Source organism: Oncorhynchus kisutch, linkage group LG7 (assembly GCF_002021735.2).
Source record: "Oncorhynchus kisutch isolate 150728-3 linkage group LG7, Okis_V2, whole genome shotgun sequence".
Classification (NCBI taxonomy): domain Eukaryota; kingdom Metazoa; phylum Chordata; class Actinopteri; order Salmoniformes; family Salmonidae; genus Oncorhynchus; species Oncorhynchus kisutch.
Genome location: NC_034180.2, coordinates 12,617,892 through 12,644,701, shown reverse-complemented (window position 1 = coordinate 12,644,701; position 26,810 = coordinate 12,617,892). Strand labels below are relative to the sequence as shown.

Genomic DNA, 26,810 nt, shown 5'->3' with positions numbered 1-26,810 from the left:
ATGACTATTGTAGCTGGAAATGGCACAGACACGGCACAGACACATTAAACAGTACCCGCAAAACACCAGTCTCAACGTCAACAGTGAAGAGGCGACTCCGGGATGCTGGCCTTCTAGGCAGAGTTCCTCTGTCCAGTGTCTGTGTTCTTTTGCCCATCTTAATCGTTTATTTTTATTGGCCAGTCTGAGATATAGCTTTTTCCTTGCAACTCTGCCTAGAAAGCCAGCATCCCGGAGTTGCCTCTTCACTCTTGACGTTGAGACTGGTGTTTTGCGGGTACTATTTAATGAAGTTGTCAGTTGAGGACTTGTGAGGCATCTGTTTCTCAAACTAGACACTCTAATGTACTTGTCCTCTTGCTCAGTTGTGCACCAGGGCCTCCCACTCCTCTTTCTATTCTGGTTAGAGACCGTTTCCGCTGTTCTGTGAAGGGAGTAGTACACAGCGTTATACGAGATCTTCAGTTTCTTGGCAATTTCTCACATGGAATAGCCTTAATTTCTCAGAACAAGAGTTTCAGAGGAAAGTTCTTTGTTTATAGACATTTTGAGACTGTAATCGAACCCACAAATGCTGATGTTCCAGATACACAACTAGTCTAAAGAAGGCCAGTTGTATTGCTTCTTTAAGCAGAACAACAGTTTTCAGCTGTGCTAAATTAATTGCAAAAGGGTTTTCTAATGATCAATTAGCCTTTTAAAATGATAATCTTGGATTAGCTTACACAATGTGCCATTGGAACACAGGAGTAATGGTTGCTGATAATGGTCCTCTGTACGCCTATGTAGATATTCCATGAAAAATCTGCCGTTTCCAGCTACAATAGTCATTTACAACATTAACAATGTCTACATTGTATTTCTGATCAATTTGATGTTATTTTAATGGACAAAAAAATGTGCTTTTCTTTCAAAAACAAGGACATTTCTAAGTGACCCCAAACTTTTGAACTGTAGTGTACAGTAGATTCAAATTGATGTTTTTGGACGAAAGATGGCAGAAGTGCATTCTGAATACAATGGTGGTAGAATCAAGGAGAATTGGAGTATTGTCCAAAATAATGGAAAACTGAGCAAAATAGTGTACAGTGATGAGAATGACCCTTCGTATCTAGTAGGAGTATGGTTTGTTAATGAGGAGCAGCTGAGCAGAGTACCAATCTGGAAGAAACCATTTGAGTTATCCAAACTGGTGGAGAAAGTGCTGGGTAAAGTGAAGGCGGTAAGGATGACGAGAAGCGGGCTTGTTTTGATTTTCTGTGCTTCTGCGGATCAGAAGGAACGCGCGTTGTGTCTTAACCAACCTGATACATTTGAAGTGTTGTGTGCGTCTCTTCGGAACAGGATGAATCGTGTGTTAAAAAGTGAAGTCTAGCTGTTCTTTTGTTTTTTGATATGGAGTCTCTCCCTACTCAAGTGCAGTTAGAGTATATTAACTAGAGTCAGAGCATTTATCCCAAGACACACGCAGTGTGATCATTGTAAAGCTTTTGGTCATGTGTCAAGTATTTGCAGAAGGGAGAAGCCGAGATGTCCAAGTTGGGAAAATATCATATTTTGTGTTATAAAAGTGATGAATATGTGACATGTTGCAATTGCGGTGAGAACCATGAAGCCAAGTCTTTCGAACGCCCCACAAGGGTGAAAGAGAATGAGGTGGCCAAAGTCAGGGTTGTACAGAGCATTTCATATACAGCAGCTGTGAAAAGGTTAGAGGGGTTGAATGGTGCACCAGAAGAGTCCATGGTGGTGGATAGGCCTACACTGCAGGTTGCAGGGGTTGCCTTTCACCAGCAGGATCCTGACATTTTAAAGGTTGAGAAAGTGGACTTTGTGGCCTTTATTGCTATGGTACTTAATGCACTGCCAAGGTGGAGAGAAGGTCCAGGAAGATAGAAATCATAGTGGATTTTTTACACTTCCAGTTGGTGGCGGCAATACACCTTTTTGGGTTGTAGTCCGCCATAAAATCCACAGAAGAAGAATATGTCCGAGTTGCCTCGTCCCGATCTGCACGTGAACGTGGCATTTCTTCACATAGCCTAACGAACACAGTTTTTATAGCTAAAAAATGCTGAAAAGTTGTTGAGTAGAGTTTTGTTAGAACTATATCAGGAGAAAACCACCACATTAAGTTTCATCAACTGGCCACGGTCCAGGTTAGATGAACCTCATGGTTTCATACTATACACCGTAAAGTTAGAAAGCTGTGGACTCCCGGTTATTAACGTTACTCGATTCATTTCTGTGTTCGAAGAACTTCATTCACTGTAAATCGCTTGCTAACACTTGTGTGTTTCTAACTAGCTACGTGTAGTACCTGGTGTAAAACCTGGAGATTCAACCAAGTAGATGTGGCCATTTGGTAGGGTTGTCTGCACAGGATCGGCAAAGAGTGGAAGTAGTTAATTAAGCACTAAAACTAGCGAATTTAGATCCGAGATTAATTTCTCTCCCTAGCCAGCCAACTAACGTTCGTCAACCGGCGAAAAAGCTGGGAGGTAACAGTGACGTAAGTATAATGCAGCAGTTTTACGAGCTTTGGTGTTAGGTTCGTCAAAATATTTTTGAAATTCAAAAGGGAACATTAAAATGTTTTTTTTTTTTTTTTTTACTAGGCAAGTCAGTTTTTTAAGAACACATTCTTATTTACAATCACCATCAAACCCGGATGACGCTGGACAATTGACCAGGGTCTTGTCATCCCTCCTGCCCATCATAATCACGTACGTGCAGGAGTGGACATCACTCATCCTTCTAGCCAGCAGGTACACGAACAGTTCATACATGGGCATGGCAGTTATTGCGGTTTTGAGGTGAGTGACAGTCAAATGTCGTGACCACTTTATTGGTGTGATTTTATAAAAACGTGTATAGTAAATCAGTTGTAGTTATTTTTCTGAAAGTTTACGCGCGGTAAATCGGTTCAGCTGTGGCGGAATAATAGCTAGGCACGGTGTTGGGTAGCTATGTTTTCACATTCTACAGGAATACATCAATTTTTTTTAAAGACCGTCGATGTGAATAATGTGAAATGTAAAGATCCGATAATGAAGCCAACTCGCTAGCTTGTTGCTAAGGCGTGAGACCATATGCTACAGGTTTGCGATTAATGTTAGCGTGCTAAAGTAGCTAGGTTCCAAAATGTGCCATATGGTGTCGAGCTAAACCTAGCATTGATTAGTGTTGGCCTCTTCAAAATTGGATTAGCTAACGTCGGTCAACGTAGTTTACTGGCATCAACAACGTTGCGGGTCATGTTGGTTATCATTTTCAGTAGCCTAATGGCTGGTTTGCAATAATGTTTTTTCAAACTTTGCAGCTTTGACGTGCGAGACTTTAACCACGGTTACATGCACACAACCATACGATTATTGTGGATAGACCGATAATAGTTATTTTAAAACGTTGACATGCTTTTGCAAGAATGGCTTCCCTTATTATCCAGTTTACATCGACACATCTGAAATCACGGGGGACTTTTTAATTTATTTAACCTTTATTTAACTAGGCTAGTCAGCTAAGAAAAGATTAGGGGCTCCCGAGTGGCGCAGCGGTCTACCCCGGCCAAACCCTAACCCGGACGACGCTGGGCCAATTCTGCGCCGCCCTATGGGACTCCCAAACACTGCCTGTTGTGATACAGCCTGCAATCGAACCATGGTATGTAGTGACGCCTCTAGCACTGAGATGCAGTGCTTTAGACCGCTGCGCCACGTGGGAGAAATACATATAGAAAATCGCTTATCACAGCTACCATGTTAGTTTTGCGAAACCTGTTTGGTTCGGACATATACAGTATATGTGAAAACGATTTCTAATATACATGCTTTAAGTTTGCTCGAGCTACCTGTGCTGGCACATGCGCAGGTCAAATACAGTGCTGGAACACCGAATTATTTTTTAGTTAAGAACAAATTCTTATTTACAATGACGGCCTAGGAACAGTAGGTTTACTACTTTGTTCAGGGGCAGAACGAAATATTTTTACATTGTCAGCACACAAGAAATTAACATAACAGTAACAAGGCTATATACAGGGGTTACCGGTACCAAGTCCATGTGTGTGGGTACAGGTTAATCGAGGTAAGTTGTACAGTGACTATGGTAAAACTTTTCATAAACAGCGAGTAGCAGCAGTGTAAAAACAAAAGGGGGGTTCAATGTAAATAGTCTGGGTGGCCATTAGTTGTTCAGCAGTCTTCTGGCTGCGTACCAGTTGGTACCAGTTGCTGTGCAGTAGCAGAGAGAACAGTCTGACTATGGTGGCTGGAGTCTTTGACAATTTTTTGGGCCTTCCTCTGACACTGCCTGGTATAGAGGTCCTGGATGGCAGGAAGCTTGTCCCCAGGGCTGTACGCACTACCCTCTGTAGTGCTTTCCAGTCAGATGCTTAGCAGTTGCCATAACAAGCGTTAATGCAACCGGTCAGGATGCTCTCGATGGTGCAGCTGTAGAACTTTTTGAATAGCTGGGGATCCATGCCAAATCTTTTCAGTCTCCTGAGGGGGAAAAGGTGTTGTGCTCTCTTTACAACTGTCTTGGTGTGTTTGGACCATGTTAGTTTGTTGGTGATGTGGACTAGAGGTCGACCGATTATGATTTTTCAACGCCAATACCGATTATTGGAGGACCAAAAAGCCAATACCGTTTTGTTGTTGTAATAATGACAATTACAACAATACTGAATTAACACTTATTTTAACTTAATATAAAACATCAATAAAATCAATTTAGCCTCAAATAAACAATGAAACATGTTCAATTTGGTTTAAATAATGCAAAAACTGTGTTGGAGAAGTAAAAGTGCAATATGTGCCATGTAAAAAAGGTAACGTTTAAGTTCCTTGCTCAGAGCATGAGAACATATGAAAGTTGGTGGTTCCTTTTTAACCTGAGACTTCAATATTTCAAGGTTTTAGGTTGTAGTTAATATAGTATTTATAGGACTATTTCTCTCTATACCATTTGTATTTCATATACCTTTGACTATTGGATGTTCTTATAGGCACTATAGTATTACCAGTGTAACAGTATAGCTTCCGTCCCCCTGTTCGCCCCTACCTGGGCTCGAACCAGGAACACATCGACAACAGCCACACTCGAAGCATCGTTACCCATCGCTCCACAAAAGCTTATTCCCCTTGCAGCGCAAGGGGAATAACTACTCTAAATCTAAAAGCGAGTGACGTTTGAAACAGTATTAGCGATTTCTAGCTAGCCATTTCACATTGGTTACACAAGCCATTAGGCTGATAGGCTTGAAGTCATAAATAGCGCTGTGCTTGCGAAGAGCTGCAGGCAAAACGCACGAAAGTGCTGTTTGAATGAATGATTACGGGCCTGCTGCTCAGTCAGACTGCTCTATCAAATAAAAACTTAATTATAACGCACACACAGAAATATGAGCCTTTGGTCATTAATATGATCGAAAACTATCATTTCGAAAACAAAACGTTTTATTTCAGTGAAATACGGAGCCGTTCGGTATTTTATCTAACGGGTGGCATCCCTAAGTCTAAATATTCTTGTTACATTGCACAACATTCAATGTATGTCATAATTATGTAAAATTCTGGCAAATTAGTTCGCAATGAGCCAGGCAGCCCAAACTGTTGCATTTACCCTGACTCTGCGTGCAATGAACGCAAGAGAAATGACACAATTTCACCTGGTTAATATTGCCTGCTAACCTGGATTAGTAGTTATAACTAGTGATTATGATTGATTGTTTTTTTATAAGAAGTTTAATGCTAGCTAGCAATTTACCTTGGCTTCTACTGCATTCGCGTAACAGGCAGGCTACTCGGAGTGCAATGGTTAGAGCGTTGGACTGGTTAACTGTGCGGTTGCAAGATTGAAACCCCTGAACAAGGCAGTTAACCCACAGTTCCTAGGCAGTCATTGAAAATAAGAATGTGTTCTTAAAACTGACTTGCCTAGTTAAATAAAGGTATTTAATTTTATATTTTTTAAAATAATCGTAAATCGGTGCCCAAAAATACCGATTTCCGATAGTTATCTAAACTTGAAATTCGCCCTAATTAATCGGTCGACCTCTAATGTGGACTCCAAGGAACTTGAAACTCGACACTGCTCCACTTCAGTCCAGTCAATGTTAATTTGGGGCCTGTTTGGCCCTCCTTTTCCTATAGTCCACAATCATCTCCATTGTCTCTCACATTGAGGGAGAGGTTATTGTCTGACCTCCCTATAGGCTGTCTTGTCGGTGATCACTGTTGTCGTCTGCAAACTTAATGATGATGTTGGAGTCGTGCTTTGCCACGCAGTCGTGGGTGAAAAGGGAGTACAGGAGGGGACTAGGCACGCACCCCTGAGGGGCCCCAGTGTTGAGGATCAGTGTGGCGAATGTGTTGTTGCCTACCCTTACCACCTGGGGACGTCCGTCAGGAAGTCCAGGATCCAGTTGCAGAGGGAGGAGTTTAGTCCCACGGTCCTTAGCTTAGTGATGAGCTTTGTGGGCACTGGTGTGAACAGCATTCAATGAACAGCATTCTTACATAGCTGTTCCTTTTGTCCAGGTGAGAGAGGGCTGTATGGAGTGCGATTGAGATGGCGTAGTCTGTGGATCTGTTGGGGCAGTATGTGAATTGGAGTGGGCCTAGGGTTTCTGGCATGATGTTGTGAGCCATGACCAGCCTTTCAAAGCACTTCATGGCTACAGACGTGAGTGCTATGGGGTGGTAATCATTTAGGCAGGTTACCTTTGCTATCTTGGGCACAGGGACTATGGTGTTCTGTTTGAAACATGTTGTTATTACAGACTCAGACAGGGAGAGGTTGAAAATGTCAGTGATGGCACTTGCCAGTTGGTCTGCACATGCTTTAGGTACACGTCCTGGTAATCCGTTTGGCCCCACGCATTTGTGAATGTTGACCTGTTTAAAGTTCTTACTCACATCGGCTATGGGGAGCGTGATCATACAGTCTTCCGGAACAGCTGGTGGTCCCAATGCATGCTTCAGTGTTTCTTCCCTAAAAGAGAGCATAAAAGGCATTTAGCTCGTCTGGTAGGCTCGCGTCACTGGGCCACTCTCGGCTGGGTTTCCCTTTTGTTGTCCGTAATAGTTATCAAGCCCTGCCACATCCGACGAGCGTCAGAGCCAGTGTAGTAGGATTCAATCTTAGTCCTGTATTGATGCTTGCCTGTTTGGTTTGTCTGAGGGCATAGCAGGATTTCTTATAAGCATCCAGATCAGTGTCCCGCTCCTTAAAAGAGTAAACTCTAGCCTTTAGCTTGGTGCGGATTTTACCTGTAATCCATGGCTTCTGGTTGGGATATGTACGTACGATCACTGTGGGGATGACGTCGTCGATGCACTTATTGAGGAAGCCGGTGACTGATGTGGTATACTCCTCAATGCCATTGGATGAATCCCGGAACATATTCCAGTCTGTGCTAGCAAAACAGCTTCATCTGACCAATTCTGTATTGAGGTTGTCTACATGATGAGATTATTATGGAAGAGCGAGGAATATTTTTTGTTTGTCACCGATCATCATGTCACCAAAATAAGACCCTATTTATTGGAAAGCGGTATCAAGCTCATCACGGTGCACTGTCACCACCCTGTGAAGTTCATCATTTATTTAATCTGTAGCCTAATAAACACAATGGTTTCCCAAGTTGTAGTGGGAGGACCACACACCATATCATCACGACTTCCAAGTTTACTCATACGTGATGGTTATTATACTGTATCAACATTTGTGCATAAAGGTGTAACCACCGCCATTTTGCGCGTAATACATTTTAAAGACACTAAAAGATCCAACCATGTTGAACAAACAAATGATCTGTCGGCATTTATAAAATTGTACCGAAGCTGTGATGGAAACAGTAAGCTGTCACAATTTATTTTTATACTTTACTCGCATAACTGAAGTTAAAGAAGAGGAAATTCTGCATTGATGCCCTTACTCCCAATCTCATTCCATACTGGTAGCAGAATGCTGAACATTGGAAACTGTTTTACAGTCCTGTTTACCTTCACCTTTGATTGCTCCTGCACTTGGCTGGTTTCCACCTCATATCTCTACAGCCATGTTTGCCTCAAAATGCTTCTGGCCAGTTCCACCAAGCAAACATTCACTGTCACTGCCTTTGACTGATAAACAGGTGACGACTCACTGAATGGGAGCTAGTGCTGGACAGAGTCTGACCTTAGGATACAACAGGAGAAGAGCAGAGCAGCAGTGCACCGATGGCCCACCCAACCCCTCAACAGGTTTGCTGTGAGGTTCGAGAAGAAGTGAGGAGGAGAAAGTGAACTGTACTAGATGCCATGATGGAGGACAACCAGCTGCCTACACCTTCTCCCTTGCTGGACCTAGAACACTGTCCCGGAGCCTCTTCAGTAACGAACCATGCAGAGGTATAGTATATCTAGTGCTTTGGCCAAAATGCTAATAGATATCCTTTTACATAATTTAATGATGCTGAAACTATGAGAAATGTCTGACCGAAAGCTTTGGCGTAATAGTAGACAATTCCACACATATTGATCTAGAATCAGTTTTGAAGGCATTAGTTTAAATGTGTTATTAGCAGTGTACTGTGCACTCTTATTTGGCACTATGTATTTATGGGGTCAAATATTTACTTGAAAACAAAAGTAAAATCATCATTGCTGACTTTCTGTTAGGTCATTTGATACACCTCGAGATGTACCCTACCAGCAGATTTGCACATGATTTTTGCCAGCCTCTTTTCCCACAGTGTGGTATTTCTGTAAGTTGGATCAAAAGCCTTGTTCATGACATTGACTGTTCACATTGCGGCACACTCTTTGTAGTAAATGTCGGTATCAACTCTTTAGGATAAGCATGAGAACTATTGTTTACTGGGGATGGGTTCTGACTTCTAAACTTGAAACATGAAATGTCCTTGTTCATGGTACCCCCGGGAGAGAGGGGAGTGCAGAGGATGTTATTGTTAGACTTCAGGTATCCTATGGAAAGGAGAAGGGCCACAGTCTGGTTTCAGTTGTTGGGTTTTAATTTGAAATACTTGCTACACCAGAAGTGAATGGTTATCTGTAGGAGGAATGTATATGGTGGGGTCAATTAAGGTTGGATATGAGCCAGGGACTTGGAATGTTACGAAGTAAGAGAAAGGCAATCACATGGTTGTGGTCACTGATAAGGATGGATAGCTGTGGATTAGTGAGGAATGGGGGCTGAGGCCAGGTTACATTAAGGAACAGTTTATTACCCATATCACTTAACATCCTGCCTTGCAACAGAGATGCATTGGCTGTCCAGATGTGTACGGAGAAGGTTTAAATACCAGTACTTGTGTAAGTGTGTTTTTGTCTTGCGTTGCTGTGTAACGCAGTGGGTGAATATGCTTGGTTTGAGCTTTACTAGTCGTCTGTGAGTTTTTACTCCGTTCATTTAGAACTTAACACTGGGAACACAGTAGTGTCTTGTTAGTGTGACCTCTCTGTCAACAATGAGAACCACTTAATTAACATACTGTAGGTGTGACAAAGAAATGGAGGCAAAAAAAGCCAGTTGCATTGGCTCCAGTACCATTCTTATCAACTTTCAAGAGTTAGGCTAGGCTACCCAAAAAAACTTCCTGGCCAAAATCTTTCTCTCTTGAGAGATTGCAATGATTTCAGCTCAAGAAGTTAATGCTACAATATGCAGTTTTTTGGGCGACCTGTCCAAATTCACATAGAAATATGAATTATAGATCAGTTATTTTAATTGAAAGCAAGATCTGTTCTCTGTGCACTATTTCTATGCTTCTGTTAAGTTTAGTTTTTGCGTCTTTTGGTTTTGTACACCAGCTGAAAATATACATCTTTTTGGTTATTGAAAATATATTTAACGGTTTGAATGGTACATTGTTTCTCTACACTATACATTGCTTGTTATGTTTCATAAAGTGAAATTAAGCGTTCTATTTGAATTTTAGCAACCAGAAAATGACAGAGCAATATTTGCATATTGCACCTTTTAACTGGTTAGAGTACGATAGGAATCTTTTTGAAATAATATAAAAATATCCAGTAGTTACTTTTTCAGAAGCTTGTATTGAAATGGCATTTTTGTAGTAAAGTTTAATTTAAAAAGTATGGCTACGGACACATTTTCATATTGAACTAAGACCCCTTTCCTCTACGTCCGTCCTCCCGGTAGTTCCTGGGTGTCAACCAGATTCAGGTGGTGGTGAGCCGGAGCCCAACCCCCCAGGTCACGGAGGAGACCTACTTTATCCCCCGTAACCCGGTGGTGGATGCGGGCACCAACACCGACCCCCCGGTCATCTGCTGTGGCAGGCTCCGCCGGGCATGCCCCTGCCCGCCCCGAGGCCTCCTGGCCTCCCTCATCACCAAGGGTGGGCACCAACATAGATATAGGCCACTCTAATATTGTCTAGAGTGGTCTATGGACACCAGAATAGAGATGCAATATAGGCCTAACACTAGAGTGGCTTCAATGTGCTGATAATGACATTTTGGTCTGTTTTATTTACTTCTGGGCACCAGGGGGGGGGCTAATGCTACCGTAGAGATGTTACCATGGTGACATTGTTATGGGATCAGGGGTTGGCATCTTGTAGCATTCTGTGCTTGGGCGAGTGGAAAATGGTGGGGGTTTGTAGAACCAGTGTGTTCCTCTCTTTATCCAGCGCACGCTGTTGAACAGTGCCACAGTACCCAGAGGCATTTATATAGCACAAATGGAGTAGGTTTACAGATGGACTAAAGCACAACCCACTGTTCCTGATATACTGCCATTTACAAGTTAACATTTAGGCTTAGTAGTAGACTTTTGAGACCATTGTACCTTGCAAACCAAATCAAGTACAGCACATGCAATCTATTATTTCATTTGGCAGGTAAAAGGCAAAAACTACTGGCTGCGTACTGACTTCTGACCTCTCCTCCCTCCCAGTCCTCATTGCATTAGTGCTGTTTGGCGTGGTGTGGTCCATCACAGAGAAGGAGTGTCTGCCGGGGGGGAACCTGTTCGGCGTCACCGTGCTCTTCATCTGCTCTGTCACCGGGGGCAAACTGGTGGGCCTCATACGGCTTCCCAAACTGCCTCCCTTTCCCCCGCTCCTGGGTAGGTAATGCGAATGGAGAGAGTGAGTGTTTGTGTGTGTGTTGTAGGTGATGGGGTCTGTCTTGTCTGTGAATGTGCAGCATACAAGTTATATTCTGTAGCCTCTACTTCATTTGACTTGTTGAGAATGAGAAGAAATGCCATCTTCAGGGTGTTGAGTGCCCTACATGCTCCTTAGCAACAGTCAGACATGCCATCGGCCTGGCTGCTGGTAATATATATCTGCTGATATAGTAGATAGAATACACCTACTTACTATAATAAGCACACATTCAGATTAAGCACACCCACTCACTATATTTAGCCTGCATGCACTTGCTTGTCCCCTAACTACTACTCTTTACTATACACGGATGGTCAAACAGTCCCCCTATTATTCTGTCTGGCTTTGCCGACGCTGCTACATGTTACTACCATACCTAAACAGTGAAGTGAGTTCATATCACACCGTATCCCATTTCTAACCAAATTAACACCCTTGTTGACTTAGACTGATAGGAATTGAATGAAACATGTATTTTAATTTCTCGACAAACAGAGACTTGGTTGAGCTTTGACCAAAGTCTCTCTTGATGCCGGTAACCACATGAAAAGTCCTGTAGTTTGCACAGACCCCTATAATAAGACAGTGGCCACTCATTTAGCCCGCAAGAAGGTAGAAGGCTGTCGTTCCGGTTCACAGCCTACTCCTCATTTTCAACAGTCCAGAAAGAAGATTGTAGATAATAAAGAAGTGTTTGTGCTGGGTCTTTAATTTCTAAACGTTGATCGTTAGCGTAGTCTATCTGACAGAGCCCACTCCCATAGTCCAGAATTTAAGTCCTGTTTGTTGGATATAGATCTTTGATATTTAATGTCTCGCCAACCCCTGTTTTTCTTTGTGAACCCAGACATGCTGCGTCCCCAGTTAAGTCCCCGTTTTATTGTTTGAGCTGAATACTTTTTTGGGCCTGCGTTGCCTGGGGACGCAGCATTGAAACGGAACAAAGCAGGAATTCCATTTCGTTCAAGCTTTGTTACAGCCTTGATGGTATTTATTTTTTACTTAACTTAGGCTAACCGACAGTCGGTCCCACATTCTTATGCCTGTCAACTGGTTCCTCCCTGCTCAGACAGTAGTCATTGCTTGCGTCCCAAATGGGATGGAATTGTTCTGTACTTTCTTGATAATACACTATTAAGCAGGCATTTTATCCAAAGCGGTTTACAGCACAGTGATGTGAGTGCATACGGTTTTGTATGCCACCAGTGGGGAATAAAATCCACAACCCTGATGTTGGCTAATGCCACTCTCTTACCAACTGAACCACACAGGACCATATTGATCTTTCTGACCTTCAAAGGCAATTCAATTTCATACAGTAAATGAGACTCCACTGTATGCATGTCTTCAGTTTGTGCTATTCCTACATGGAAAGGTTTTTCCTTTACTCTCAAAAGACTCCTATGCCTAGAAGCCTTTTGATATCTTAAACCAATTGATCTTCAACCTTTTTAATATGCAGTTCCCAGACTATCAGAACAAAGAATGTTGTAAAATATGTATTTCTTGGCATTTGAACCAATGTGAAGATGGGAATAATATCTTAGCCTCTGTTTAGCTCTTTTTTGTAATATATATCTTTTTGATAAAAACACGTTTGTTTTCAGAACGACACAGCAAGACATCATTTTTTGTCCCTCTTGCTGTGAGAGAAAGTCCAAAGAATAACACCATGGTTGCTTAAAGAAGTATTAACTTTAATAATATAATAGTATCATTGTTCTCTGTCATTCTCCACAGGTATGCTATTGTCGGGCTTCCTGCTGCGTAATATCCCCGTGGTAACGGATGCCGTGTACATCGACTACCGATGGTCCGCCTCCCTGAGGAACATTGCCCTTGCTGTCATCCTGGCCCAAGCAGGCCTGGGATTGGATGCCTCGGTATGTCAATAAAACACTCTTTCGGTGGAATATTCTATTCAAAGTGAGAGAGACTTTGTCATTTCTTCAAACAATCATCTTTATTCAATATCGATGAATTATTGCAATAATGAAACCGTTGACCCAACAGTCTTGGTTGTTGGGCCAAGAGCCTAACTGATAATGATAAAACCAAGACCTTATATATGACTTAAAAATGCTTAGTCAGACTGCTTCCAACTCCCATAAGCCACCTTGGTTATCTACATAGGATGGTGTTTTGCCCCCAACCCGGCTTAGTTTCCCAGATGCCAGGAAGATGACAACAACATTGTTCTAAGCTCTTTCAGGTTATCTCTATCTTGGGTCACACACACCACATTTTGTCTATAGAATGCTTGATCTTACGCCCAGACTAACTGCAGGAAGCTAGAGTGGAAACCATCTCTTTACAGAAATACATAATTAAACAGAACAGAAATGTCCTATTTGTAAAGTATTAATCGCTAACTGCCAAACAAACCAGGTAAATATGTAATTTTTCGATCACACTCTCCATAGGCCAAAGCTTTTAGTGTTTAGTCCTTTTCTAGTTGTGTTCCTGTGATAACCTGTGTTAAAGGAGAAATCCACTCAAAAACAGTGTGTATTTTTTTCATTAGTCCACTGTTTGTTACAGTCCCAATATGTTTTGCATTTCAGCGGTCAAGCTTTCAGGACCTTCAAGAAGCAAAGTGTCACTTTCCACATTATGTCAACTTTACTGCTGACCTGCAAAACATTTGGGGCTAATGAAATGTGGATTGTTCCTTTTAACTTGGGATTGTATCAACCGTGGACTAATGACATTTAGATTTTTCCATTAATGTGTGTGTGTTTGTATACATGTGTGTTCCCAGGCTCTGAAGAAGCTGAGTATGGTGTGTATACGTGTGGGAATGGGACCCTGCATTATCGAGGCCTGCACCGTCGCCATCGCCTCCCACTTCCTCATGGGCCTGCCCTGGATCTGGGGATTCATCCTAGGGTAAACTCTCTGTCTGTCTCGGGTCTGTCGGTCAGTCGTCTAAATTCCACTTAGTATTCTGCAGCCTCCCGATGCATTTGTAAAACTAAAGGGCTACCTAACACCACTTGCTTTCCATTAAGACCGGTGTAGAGTATTTGGCAGCTACTGTAACTCACCATGAACACTTGAAGTATACTTTATACCAGGGCTCTCCAACCCTGTTCCTGGAGAACTACTGTCCTGTAGGTTTTCACTCCAACCTTGATCTAACGCACCTGATTCTAATAATGAGCTGGTTGATAAGGTGAACCAGGTTAGTTATAACTGGGGTTGGAGCGAAAGCCAACAGGAGGGGAGCTCTCCAGGAGTAGGATTGGATACCCAGCCTTTATATATTTTCATTTCATCCTCTGACTCTTAGCCCCTTGCCCTCTGTCTTCTATAGTTCTCTCATCCTCTCTCTCCTCTTACTCTCTCTCCTGTCCTCTCCACTCATACGGTCTCTCACTCTGATCTATCCATTGTTCTATTCATCCATCCCTCTAAATACACTACCCTACCCTCCTACATTACCAAAAGTATGCTTGTCGAACATCGCATTCCAAAATCATAGGCATCAATATGGAGTTGGTCCCCCTTTTGCTGCTATAACAGCCTCCACTCTTCTGGGGAGGCTTTCAACTAGATATTGGAACATTGCTGCGGGGACAGGCTTCCATTCAGGCACGAGCATGAGTGAGGTTGGGCACTGATGTTGGGCGATTAGGCCTGGCTCGCAGTCAGCGTTCCAATTCGTCCCAAAGGTGTTTGAATGTGTTGAGGTCAGGGCTCTGCAGGTTAGTCAAGTTCTTCCACACCGATCTCGACAAACCATTTCTGTATGGACCACGCTTTGTGCACGGGGCATTGTCATGGTGAAACAAGAAAGCACAATCATCTAGAATGTCATTGTATGCTATAGTGTTAAGATTTCCCTACTGAAACTAAGGGCCCGAACCATAAAAAACAACCCCAGACATTATTCCACCTACACCAAACTATACAGTTGGCACTATTCATTGGGCAGGCAGAGTTCTCCTGGCTTCAGCCAAACCCAGATTTGTCCTTTGGACTGCCAGATGGTGAAGCAGATTCATCACTCCAGAGAACAGGTTTCCATTGCTACAGAGTCCAATGGCGGCGAGCTTTACACCACTCCAGCTGACGCTTGGTATTGCTCATGGTGATCTTAGGCTTGTTAGCTGCTCGGCCATGGAAACCCTTTTCATGAAGCTCCCGACCAACAATTCTTGTGCTGATATTGCTTCCAGTGGCCGTTTGGAACTCGGTAGTGAGTGTTGCAGCCGAGGACAGATGATTTTCCGCACTACGTGCTTCAGCGGTCCTGTTCTGTGAGCTTGTGAGGCCAACCACTTCACGGCTGAGCCGTTGTTGCTCCTAGACATTTCCACTTTACAATAACAGCACTTACAGTTACCTGGGGCAGCTCTAGCAGGGCAGAAATTTGACGAACTGCCACGTTGAAAGGTTCACAGCTCTTCAGTTAGGCCATCCTGCTGCCAATGTTATCCCTATGGAGATTGCATGGCTGTGTGTTAAATTTTATACAGCATTGATTGTGGCTGGGATGTCAACATACAAAAGTATGTATAGTGTATATCTCAAACTAATTCCTATTAGTAAAGCTGCATCATTAAACACTTTGTCTATGCTCATTGTATTATCCCCCATAACCCCTCCCCTGTCTCTTCATGGTTTGTGATGTCTTCATATTAACCAGTTGCAACAAGCAAACCCATATCCGGGAGCGTAATCATAGCCTCAAATGCATTAGCATACCGCAACGGACATAAATACCCCTATAAACTTTTCCTATTCATGAAAATCGCAAATTAAATGAAATAAATATATTCAAACACAAGCTTAGCCTTTTGTTATCAACACTGTCATCTCAGATTTTCAAAATATGCGTTACAGCCAACGCTAGACAAGCATTTGTGTAAGTTTATCATGACATAATGCTATGCTAGGCTCTGCTGGCAGCAGGCAACATTTTCACGAAAATAAGCAAAGCAACCAAATTAAATAATTACCTTTGAAGAACTTCGGATGCTTTCACTCAGGAGACTCCCAGTTAGATAGCAAATGTTCCTTTTTTCCAAAAATATTATTTTTGTAGGCGAAAAAGCTCCCGTTTCTTCATCATCCTTGGCTGAGAAATCGACCGAAAAATGCTACAACTATAACGCCAAACTTTTTTCAAAATTAGCTACATAATATCGACAGAAACACGGCAAACGTTGTTTAGGATCCATCTTCAAGGTGTTTTTAACAAATATATTCGATAATATATCCGTCGAGGCAGTTGGTTTCTCATAAGAAGCGATTGGAAAAATGGCTACCTCAGTATTTTACGCAAGGTTTTCTGCAGGAGACACCATGTGACCACATGTCATATATGGTCCCTTACAGCCATTCTTCAAGGGAAATGCCTAAAAAGACGTCACAATGCTGTAGACACCTTGGGGAAAACGTGGAAAACGTAAGCTCATTCACAGCCATATAAGGAGTCATTGGCATGAGGCGGTTTTAAAAAATGCGGCACTTCCTGGTTGGATTTCTATCTGGGTTTCGCCTGTAACATCAGTTCTGTGGCACCCACAGACAATATCTTTGCAGTTTTGGAAACGTCAGTGTTTTCTTACCAAAGCTGTCAATTATATGCATAGTCGAGCATCTTTTCGTGACAAAATATCTTGTTTAAAACGGGAACGTTTTTCATCCAAAAATTAAAATAGCGCCCCCTAAATCCAACTGGTTAATCAATCAAATGCATTATTTTTTATTTAACATCAGCAGTTGCTCAATGTGCTTTTACAGTCCTTTGAAAGCATCTTCTACAGTCCTTTGAAAGCATCTTCTACAGTCCTTTGAAAGCATCTTCTACAGGGCCATATTATATGATGAACTCTGTCTCCTCTCCTGTCGGTTTGTACTGGCTATCTGCTAAATGGTCATATGACAATATTATTATCAGTATTCATATTACAGGTTGTTACTTCTGAGGTCACTCTTCAGCCTGGCAACACAAACCTGATGAATATGATATTATGATGATTAACCCTCACTTTGGCTCTCCCGTCTCTTGTAGATTTGTGCTGGGAGCCGTGTCCCCGGCCGTGGTGGTTCCCTCCATGCTGCTGCTGCAGAAGGATGGCTACGGCTTGGAGCAGGGCATCCCTACCCTCCTCATGGCTGCCAGCAGCTTCGACGACATCCTGGCCATCACCGGCTTCACCACCTGCATGGGCATTGCCTTCGCCACCGGTAGGGATCCAATCAGTCGAGAGCATGTTGATCTGTTCTTCTGCTCTAAGCCAATCAGGAGGGAGGTTGTTGATCTGTGCCTCTGCTCTGAGCCAATGATGCGAGGAGACCACTAGAAAAAGAATAGAACTTATCTGTTTTTGTTGCAGCATTAATAGAAATCTTCCTGCAATCTGTCCTGGATCCAATAGATGACACCCTCACACTTCGGGAATCGAACCTACGAACCCTGTTGTTGCAAGCGCCATGCTCTACCAACTGAGCCACGGGACCATTAGTATGAGCAAACTGCATGTGTTCTGCTATTACTGTGTCTTCCTCTGTATTGCATGCTTTTTATTATTGACTTCCTGCTGGAATCTGTGTCCTAAATGGCATCGCATTCCCTATATAGTGAACTACTTTGACCAGGGCCCATATAGGTCTCTGGTCAAAAGTATCAGGGTGCCATTTGGGACAATCCCATCTGTTTTGATATTAATTTCATATGTTTTGTTTTGTTGTGCTGTGTCTCTCTCTGCAGGCTCCATGTGGTACAACCTGCTGAGAGGTATACTGGAGGTGGGAGGGGGAATGGTAGCTGGGGTCCTGCTGGGATTTCTGTTGCGTTACTTTCCCAGCAAAGACCAGGTACGAATCACCATTGAAAGGACTCTGCTTTCAAATCAAATGTTATTTGTCACATGCGCCAAATACAGCAGGTGTAGACCTTACAGTGAAATGCTAACTTACAAGCTCTTAACCAACAATGCAGTTTTAAGAAAATACCCCTAAAATAAAAGTAACAAATAATTAAAGAGCAGCAGTAAAATAACAATAACGAGGCTATATACAGGGGGTACCGGTACAGATTCAATGTGGGGGGGGATATGTAGGTAGAGTTATTAAAGTGACTATGCATAGATAATAAGAGTAGCAGCAGTGTAAAAGGGGGGGGGGGGTGCGCAAATAGTCTGGGTAGACATTTGACTAGATGTTCAGGAGTCTTATGGTTTTGGGGTCGAAGCTGTTTAGAAGCCTCTGACTTGGACATGGCGCTTCGGTGCCGCGTGGTAGCAGTGAGTACAGTCTATGACTCAGGTGACGCCGCATGGTATAGAGGTTCTGGATGGCAGGAAGCTTAGACCCATGTACTGGTCCGTACGCACTACCCTCTGTAGTGCCTTGCGTTTGGAGGGCAAGGAGTTGCCATACAGGGCAGTGATGCAACACGTCAGGATGCACTCGATGGTGCAGCTGAATAACCATTTGAGGATCAGAGGACCCATGCCAAATCTTTTCAGTCTCCTGAGTGGGAATAGGCTTTGTCGTGCCCTCTTCACGACTGTGTTTGTGTGCTTGGACTATGTTAGTTTGTTGGTGATGTGGACACCAAGGAACTTGAAGCTATCAACCTGTTCCACTTCAGTCCCTCCGATGAGAATGGGGGCGTGCTTTGTTCTCCTTTCCCTGTCGTCCACAATCATCTCCTTTGTCTTGATCACGTTGAGGGAGAGGTTGTTGTCTTGGCACCACACGGCCAGGTCTCCTCCCTATAGGCTCTCGTCGTTGTCGGTGATCAGGCCTATCACTGTTGTCATCGGCAAACTTAATGATGGTGTTGGAGTCGTGCCTGGCCGTGCAGTCATGAGTGAACAAGGAGTACAGGAGGGGACTGAGCACGTACCCCTGAGGGGCACCCGTGTTGAGGATCAGCATGGCAGATATGTTGTTACCTACCCTTACCACCTGGGGGTGGCCCGACAGGAAGTCCAGGATACAGTTGCAGATTGAGGTGTTTAGTCCGAGTCCTTAGCTTACTGATGAGCTTTGAGGGCACTATGGTGTTGAACTCTGAGCTGTAGTCAATGAATAGCGTTCTCGCATAAGTGTTCCTTTTTGTCCAGGTGTGAAAGGGTAGTGTGGAGTGCAATAGAGAGGAAACTGGACTGTGGAGTTGACCTATAATGGAGCTCAGTTTTCTCAGTAGCGTTTCCCTTTCTCAGTAATGTTACTCCAGGGACATAGTCCTTGTTTGGAAAACCTTTAGTAATACATCCTTCTCTCTCTCACTCTTTCTACTGTAGGACAACGTAGTGATGAAGCGCTCATTCCTGCTACTGGGCCTGTCGGTGTTTGCCGTGTTCGGCAGCAACGTGGCCGGCTTCCCCGGCTCGGGGGGCCTCTGCACCCTGGTCCTCGCCTTCCTGGCCAGCCTGGGCTGGAGAAGGTCAAAGGTCAGTCAATCACACACGCATACAACCCCATCCCGTGCCGACCACTCACTCAACCCGCCGTACCCTGCATCTTCTAGCTAGGCACTTACACTCTCCCCCAAATGCCCCCCGAGCCCTTACCTCCAACACAGTGGACTCAACTAAAGCATTGGATGTTCCAGTGCAGCACAAACTGCTGTCTTAACACACAGTGGGACCCTTCCAATCAGGAAAGAGGCCTAATCCCAAATATAGTCAGTCACATCTCGTATTGTCTCTATGGGAGGCAGATTCTCCAGTAGAGTAACACAGTTGTGAAGTCTTGGTGTTTGCTGAACTCTCTCTGTAGTCTGGTTTGTGTTGTAGGTGGTTTTTAATGTTTTTATCACTTTATCACCCCTCCATTTGCTCTACTTTCACAAATTGTATTTGAAAACGTCAGTACTTTGAGAAACCGTAACGTGTGTCTGTCTGACTCGGTGTATGTGCAGGTCCCTGTGGAGGACATAGTGGGTATTGCCTGGGAGGTGTTCCAGCCACTGCTCTTCGGCTTGATCGGGGCCGAGATCCAGATCTCAGAGCTGGATAAAAACACTGTCGGTGAGAACACAAACACCCTCATAAACACACAGTCCGTAAGAACACACACTACGTATACATTTATACCCCGCTCTTTGGAGATAATCTATTAGGGGTGTTTTCCTACTTTAACTTCAATAAAGTGTTTATCATTCAACCCCCTCTTAACTGCTCTGTCCCACCAGGCCTGGGCATAGGCTCTCTGGCCATTGGTCTGCTGGTGCGTGTTCTCTTCACCTTCGTCTGTGTGCTGTGTGCCGGCTTCAACTTCAAAGAGAAGCTCTTCATCGCTCTGGCCTGGCTACCCAAAGCCACTGTACAGGTACTTAACGTTAAATAGAAACTACGGTGGCCTGGAGTGGTCTAAACCCCTGCCTCTGGAGCACATGTACGATGTACTACCTCTGCCAGCATGGGCTCGAATCCAGCTTACTGCTCTTTCAACATTCTCTCCATTTCGCTGTATCCAATAAGCATACAAAACAGGATCAAAGGATGAAATTTGCTTCACGCAAAAAAGGCTTAACACGCAAAATAACCATAACATTTGAATATTCTAACTAGTGATTGCGCGACTTGCAACACCTATTATTACCTATGTCTGCGTTATTTTTACTTTATGACAGAGTTCCAGCTCTCACAATGTTTAGGATGACGTGGCCAATGTGTCGATCTCCTCCCCTCTTCCCTCCCCAGGCGGCCATCGGCTCCACAGCGCTGGACATGGCCCGCACCAAGGAGGATAAGGAGCTGGAGAAGTACGGCATGGACGTGCTGACAGTGGCCGTGCTCTCCATCTTGCTCACCGCCCCCATAGGGGCCCTGGTCATAGGACTCACAGGACCTCGCCTGCTGCAGAAACCAAAGAACGCTGCCTGGGGTGAGGACGCACACACAGAATGTGCAAACACACTGTCTGCATAAATGCACAGACAGAAGCACACAGCAACAGGAAGGACTGCCACACCATCGCTTTTAAAATGGAAACACACAAAAACCCACACCTACTACTAACCTAGCTTGAGTGTCAGCTGTTATCCCCACATGATGTACAGTGGCGTGCGAAAGTATTCACCCCACTTGGCATTTTTCCTATTTTGTTGCCTTGCAACCTGGAATTAAAATAGATTTTTAGGGGGGTTGTATCATTTGATTTACATAACATGCCTACCACTTTAAAGTTGCAAAATATTTTTTATTGTGAAAAACAAGAAATAAGACAAAAAAAACAGAACTTGAGCATGCATAACTATTCACCCCCCAAAGTCAATACTTTGTAGAGACAGCCTTTGCTACAAATACAGCCGCAAGTCTCTTGGGGTATGTCTCTATAAGCTTGGCACATCTAGCCACTGGGATTTTTGCCCGTTCTTCAAGTCAAAACCGCTCCAGCTCCTTCAAGTTGGATGGGTTCCGCTGGTGTACAGCAATCTAAGTCATACCGCAGATTCTCATTTGGATTGAGGTCTGGGCTTTGACCTAGGCCATTCCAAGACATTTAATTGTTTCCCCTAAACCACTCAAGTGTTGCTTTAGCAGTATGCTTAGGGTCATTGTCCTGCTGGAAGGTGAACATCCATCCCAGTCTCAAATCTCTGGAAGACTGAAACAGGTTTCCCTCAAAAATGTCCCTGTATTTAGCGCCATCCATAATTCCTTCAATTCTGACCAGTTTCCCAGTCCCTGCTGATGGAAAAACATCCCCACAGCATGATGCAGCCGCCACCAGCATGTTTCACTGTGGGGACGTGTTCTCAGGGTGATGAGGTGTTGGGTTTGCGCTAGACATAGCGTTTTCCTTGATGGGCAAAAAGCTCAATTTTAGTCATCTGACCAGAGTACCTTCTTCCATATGTTTGGGGAGTCTCCCACATGCCTTTTGGTGAACACCAAACATGTTTGCTTGGACACTCTCCATAAAGCCCAGCTCTGTGGAGTGTACGGTTTAGTGGTCCTATGGACAGATACTCAAATCTCCGCTGTGGAGCTTTGCAGCAAATTCAGGGTTATCCTTGGTCTCTTTGTTTTCTCTGATTAATGCCCCCCTTGCCTGGTCTGTGAGTTTTGGTGGGCAGCCCGCTCTTGGCAAGTTTGTTGTGGTGCCATATTCTTACAATTTTTTGAATAATGGATTTAATGGTGCTTCGTGGGATGTTCAAAGTTTCTGATCTTTTTTTATAACCCAACCCTGATCTGTACTTCTCCACAACTTTGATATTTAAATAAAGTCCATGTGTGCAATCTAACTAATTAAGTGACATCTGAAGGTAATTGGTTGCACCAGATCTTATTTATGAGCTTCATAGCAAAGTGGGTGAATACATATCCACGTGGCACTTTTCTGTTTTTAATGTATTTTTAATTTTAAGAATCTTTTGGGGGGAAAATTAATTTCACTTCACCAATTTGGACTATTTTGTGTGCATGTCCATTTATATGACGTCCAACTAAAAATCCATTTAAATTACAGGTTGTCATGCAACAAAATAGGAAAAATGCGAAGGGGGGTGTGAATACTTTTGCAGGGCACTGTAAACGGTGACACCCCATTATGGGTTTTAACCTCCACTCCTATTATACTCAATTGTGCTTTTTTAAAACCAGCTTGTCACAGCTTTGTCCACACAGTATAGGGAAGGAAGTGTGTTCATGAAAAGCAGTGTACCTTTATAACTGAGATGATCTTTATTTTAAAAAGCCTGGAATCCAAACCGATATGGATTGTTTCAACATTGTTGACAGCGGTGAAACAGTATGTCAGTCAGGATCTCAGGCTAATAAAGAGAAGCTGTGGATTGGAGAATGATTTTGCATAGTGGGTTCAGGATGTCTTTGTTTCATCTCAGCCCTGTCACCACACAATGGTGGCTTTTTTTTGATGTTCAGGTTTGGAGGGAGATCTTTTTTATTTGACTACACTGTGTCCTGCCCATCACTGTGTCTCAGACTGTACACTCCCTGAGACATTTTCCATATTTACTATTTGGCCTATAGTCTTATTTAATATATACTCACATGGAGGCACTTCAGTTTCTCTTGCACACACATGCAAGCACGCACACACACTGCAATTGCAATTTTTTTTAATCATTATTTTCTACCCTTTTTCCTTGGATATGCAGAGCGGGAGCAAAGCGGAACTATAACCGAGACCCCAATCACCTACGAGAGTACCCTCTGATGGCGGGAACCAGGAAGTACACTTCACCAAGGAGGAAATGACATGGATGGATCGTAGGGAAATGGGGGCACTTCAAGCGTGCATCTAAAATGGCACCCTATTCTCTTTAAAGTGCTGTACTGTTTAGAGAATATGGTTCCTATTTCAGACTCTGGTGACACCCAGGATAATGCCTTTTGGACAGTGGGGTATCATCTGTGTGTCTGTCCTTGGTGTGTTTGACATCCTGCAGCGTTTATTTATATCTCCCCGAGGGTAGTTTCCAGGCCTCGAACTAAAGCTGCCACTCAACCAACAATCCACTATATCCAAGCATTATGCACTACACTGAAAATTCAGTAATGCTACTATTAAAATGATACCCTATCATTTAAAAGTGGTTCGATGAGCTGAGCCGAGCCACTAGAATTGAATGTTTTTGACATTGACTATCAGGCATATTGTGTGTTCATTATTATACAGTCATACACTGTATGTATGCCTTCACAGCATTTATTTTTGTCCTTAGGCCTTACGCATCAATTATTTACCAGCTGCTGCTGATGTATTCTGTGTGAATGTAATGTATTTATGAGAAGGTTGTTGTACTACCTTGTTGTGCAGTTTGATTCAAAGCAAATATTATAGTTTGCGTTGGACTGTTGTTGCTAGCTAGACTCCGGACGAAGGCAAGACAATTTTATTTATTGAATGTTACCATTTAAGCAATATTCAAATCATGTTGTGCACTAAATGTGACCCAATGTCATGAATAATATGGACCCCTAGCGAAGATATATTTATGACGGGGGTCTTTCATGCAAAATCAGTGTGGCTCAGATAATAGCGTCACATTCAGAGCAATATACTGTAAAAATCTGTTTTTAAGAAAAGACTGCCAAACAGTCAGTTTTATTAATTTTATCGTGTTTTTATTATTCAGTATTTATGATTTTGATTCCATAAAGAGTTAGTTGTGCAGTTGATTTAGAGATACTTTTGTTACGTTTGTATGGACTCTTGAAAGGGTCCCTTTAGGTTTTTCAGTAGTAATTTGTAATATATCATACCATTTAAGAGTCCTGTTTTAACTTTTGAAACTTGAACTGTTATATTGTAAAAAATGTGTTTTCTGAGATCAAAGCACATTTTCTGTTAAAACAATTCCATTTGCTCCAGATTACGTATATGCTGTAGGTCTAGCTCAACTGGACTATTATACCTGGAAATGATTTGATATTGATAGAAAATGTCAACACTGGCCCTTTAACGAAAGTGGTAGTCTCTTGACACTAAGGACACCTTCCTAATATTGAGTTGCATCCCTTTTGCCCTCAGAACAGCCTCAATTTGTCCGGGTATGGACTCTACAAGGTGTCGAAGTGTTCCACAGGGATGCTGGCCCATGTTGACTCCAATACTTCCTACAGTTGGCTGGATGTCCTTTGGGTGGTGGACACACAGAGAAACTGTTTAGCATGAAAAAACCCATCAGCTTAGCAGTTCTTGACCCAAACCGGTGCCATACGATTTTCAAAGGCAATTCAATATTTTGCTTTGCCCATTCACCCTCTGAAGGGCGCATTCAGAAAGTATTCAGACCCTTTTCTATGAGGCTTGAAATTGAGCTAAGGTGCATCCTGTTTCCATTGATCATCCTTGAGATGTTCTACAACAAGATTTGAGTCCACCTGTGGTAAATTAAATTGATTGGACATGATTTGTAAAGGCACACACCTGTCTATATAAGGTCCCACAGTTGACAGTGCCTGTCAGAGCAAAAACCAAGCCATGAGGTTGAAGCGCCAAGACAGGATTGTGTCGAGGCACAGATCTGGGGAACTGTACCAAAAAATGTCTGCAGCATTGAAGGTCCCCAAGAACACAGTGGCCTCCATAATTTTTAAATGGAAGAAGTTTGGATCCACCAAGACTCTTCCTAAAGCTTGCTGCCTGGCCAAACTGAGCATTTGGGGGAGAAGGGCCTTGGTCAGGGAAGTGATCAAGAACCTGATGGTGACTCTGACAGAGCTCTGTGGAGATGGGAGAACCTTCCAGAAGGACAACCATCTCTGCAGCACTCCACTAATCAGGCCGTTATGGTAGAGTGGCCAGATGGAAGCCACACCTCAGTAAAAAGCACATGACAACCCGCTTGGAGTTTGCCAAAATACACCTAAAGAACTCGCAAACCATGAGAAACAAGATTGCCTGGTATGATGAAACCAACATTTTACTATTTGGCCTGAATAACAAGCGTCACGTCTGGAGGGAACCTGTCACCATGAAGCGTGAATCAAGGGAAAGATGTGAAAGTACAGAGATCCTTGATGAAAACCTGCTCCAGGGCGCTTAGGACCACATTCTGGGGTGACAGTTCACCTTCCAACAGGACAATGACCTTAAGCACACTGCCAAGACAACGCAGGAGTGGCTTCGGAACAAGTCTCTGAATGTTCTTGAGTGGCCCAGCCAGAGCTGACTTGAACCCGATCGAACATCTCTGGAGAGACCTGAAAATAGCTGTGAAGGGATGCCCCCCATCCAACCTGACAAGACTTGAGAGGATCTGCAGAGAAGAATGGGAGAAACTCCCCAAATACAGGTGTGCCACGCTTGTAGCATCATACCCAAGAAGACTTGAGGCTGTAATCACTGCCAAAGGTGCTTCAACAAAGTACTGAGTAAAGGATCTGAATACTTATGTAAATGTGAGAATCTAAAAATCTGGTTTTGCTTTGTCATTGAGGGGGTGGGGGGTGAACAATTTAAGGCTGTAACAAAATGTCAAGGGATCTGAATGCACTGTATACACAATCCATGTCAAGGCTTAAAAATCCTTTAAACTTGTCTTCCCTATACAGTGCCTTGCGAAAGTATTCAGCCCCCTTGAACTTTGCGACCTTTTGCCACATTTCAGGCTTCAAACATAAAGATAAACTGTATTTTTTTGTGAAGAATCAACGACAAGTGGAACGACATTTATTGGATATTTCAAACTTTTTTAACAAATCAAAAACTGAAAAATTGGGCGTGCAAAATTATTCAGCCCCTTTACTTTCAGTGCAGCAAACTCCAGAAGTTCAGTGAGGATCTCTGAATGATCCAATGTTGACCTAAATGACTAATGATGATAAATACAATCCTAAATGCACCTGCACTGTGATAGTCTCAGAGGTCCGTTAAAAGCGCAGAGAGCATCATGAAGAACAAGGAACACACCAGGCAGGTCCGAGATACTGTTGTGAAGAAGTTTAAAGCCGGATTTGGATACAAAAAGATTTCCCAAGCTTTAAACATCCCAAGGAGCACTGTGCAAGCGATAATATTGAAATGGAAGGAGTATCAGACCACTGCAAATCTACCAAGACCTGGCCGTCCTTCTAAACTTTCAGCTCATACAAGGAGAAGACTGATCAGAGATGCAGCCAAGAGGCCCATGATCACTCTGGATGAACTGCAGAGATCTACAGCTGAGGTGGGAGACTCTGTCCATAGGACAACAATCAGTCGTATATTGCACAAATCTGGCCTT

At 43.2% G+C, this 26,810-nt stretch overlaps 1 protein-coding gene across 3 annotated transcripts; it reads left to right on the top strand.

The window, feature by feature from the left end:
• Nucleotides 1-2,000: 2,000 nt before the first annotated feature.
• On the top strand, nt 2,001-24,893 carry LOC109894195 (sodium/hydrogen exchanger 9B2-like). Of its 3 annotated transcripts, none has more exons than XM_031828494.1 (14): nt 2,001-2,512; nt 2,619-2,726; nt 8,141-8,396; nt 10,171-10,369; nt 10,930-11,100; nt 12,884-13,026; nt 13,905-14,032; nt 17,166-17,341; nt 17,865-17,971; nt 19,408-19,557; nt 20,028-20,136; nt 20,301-20,437; nt 20,812-20,995; nt 23,238-24,893. In XM_031828494.1, exons 3-14 carry the CDS (start codon nt 8,307-8,309, stop codon nt 23,294-23,296), a joined length of 1,653 nt encoding a protein of 550 aa, XP_031684354.1. In that variant the 5' UTR covers nt 2,001-2,512; nt 2,619-2,726; nt 8,141-8,306; the 3' UTR covers nt 23,297-24,893. The 3 variants fall into 3 exon arrangements, with proteins under 3 accessions (XP_031684354.1, XP_031684353.1, XP_020343065.1); XM_031828493.1 differs by having other exon boundaries at nt 2,619-2,768; XM_020487476.2 differs by having other exon boundaries at nt 2,619-2,816.
• The last annotated feature ends 1,917 nt before the right edge of the window (nt 24,894-26,810 follow it).

Bases quoted from the DNA above. Each gene is read 5' to 3' on its own strand.
- LOC109894195 (XM_031828494.1), top strand. From the start codon at position 8,307: ATGATGGAGGACAACCAGCTGCCTACACCTTCTCCCTTGCTGGACCTA. The intron at 8,397-10,170 runs GTATAGTATATC...TCCTCCCGGTAG, and splicing joins CAGTAACGAACCATGCAGAG to TTCCTGGGTGTCAACCAGAT. The intron at 11,101-12,883 runs GTAGGTAATGCG...CATTCTCCACAG, and splicing joins TCCCTTTCCCCCGCTCCTGG to GTATGCTATTGTCGGGCTTC.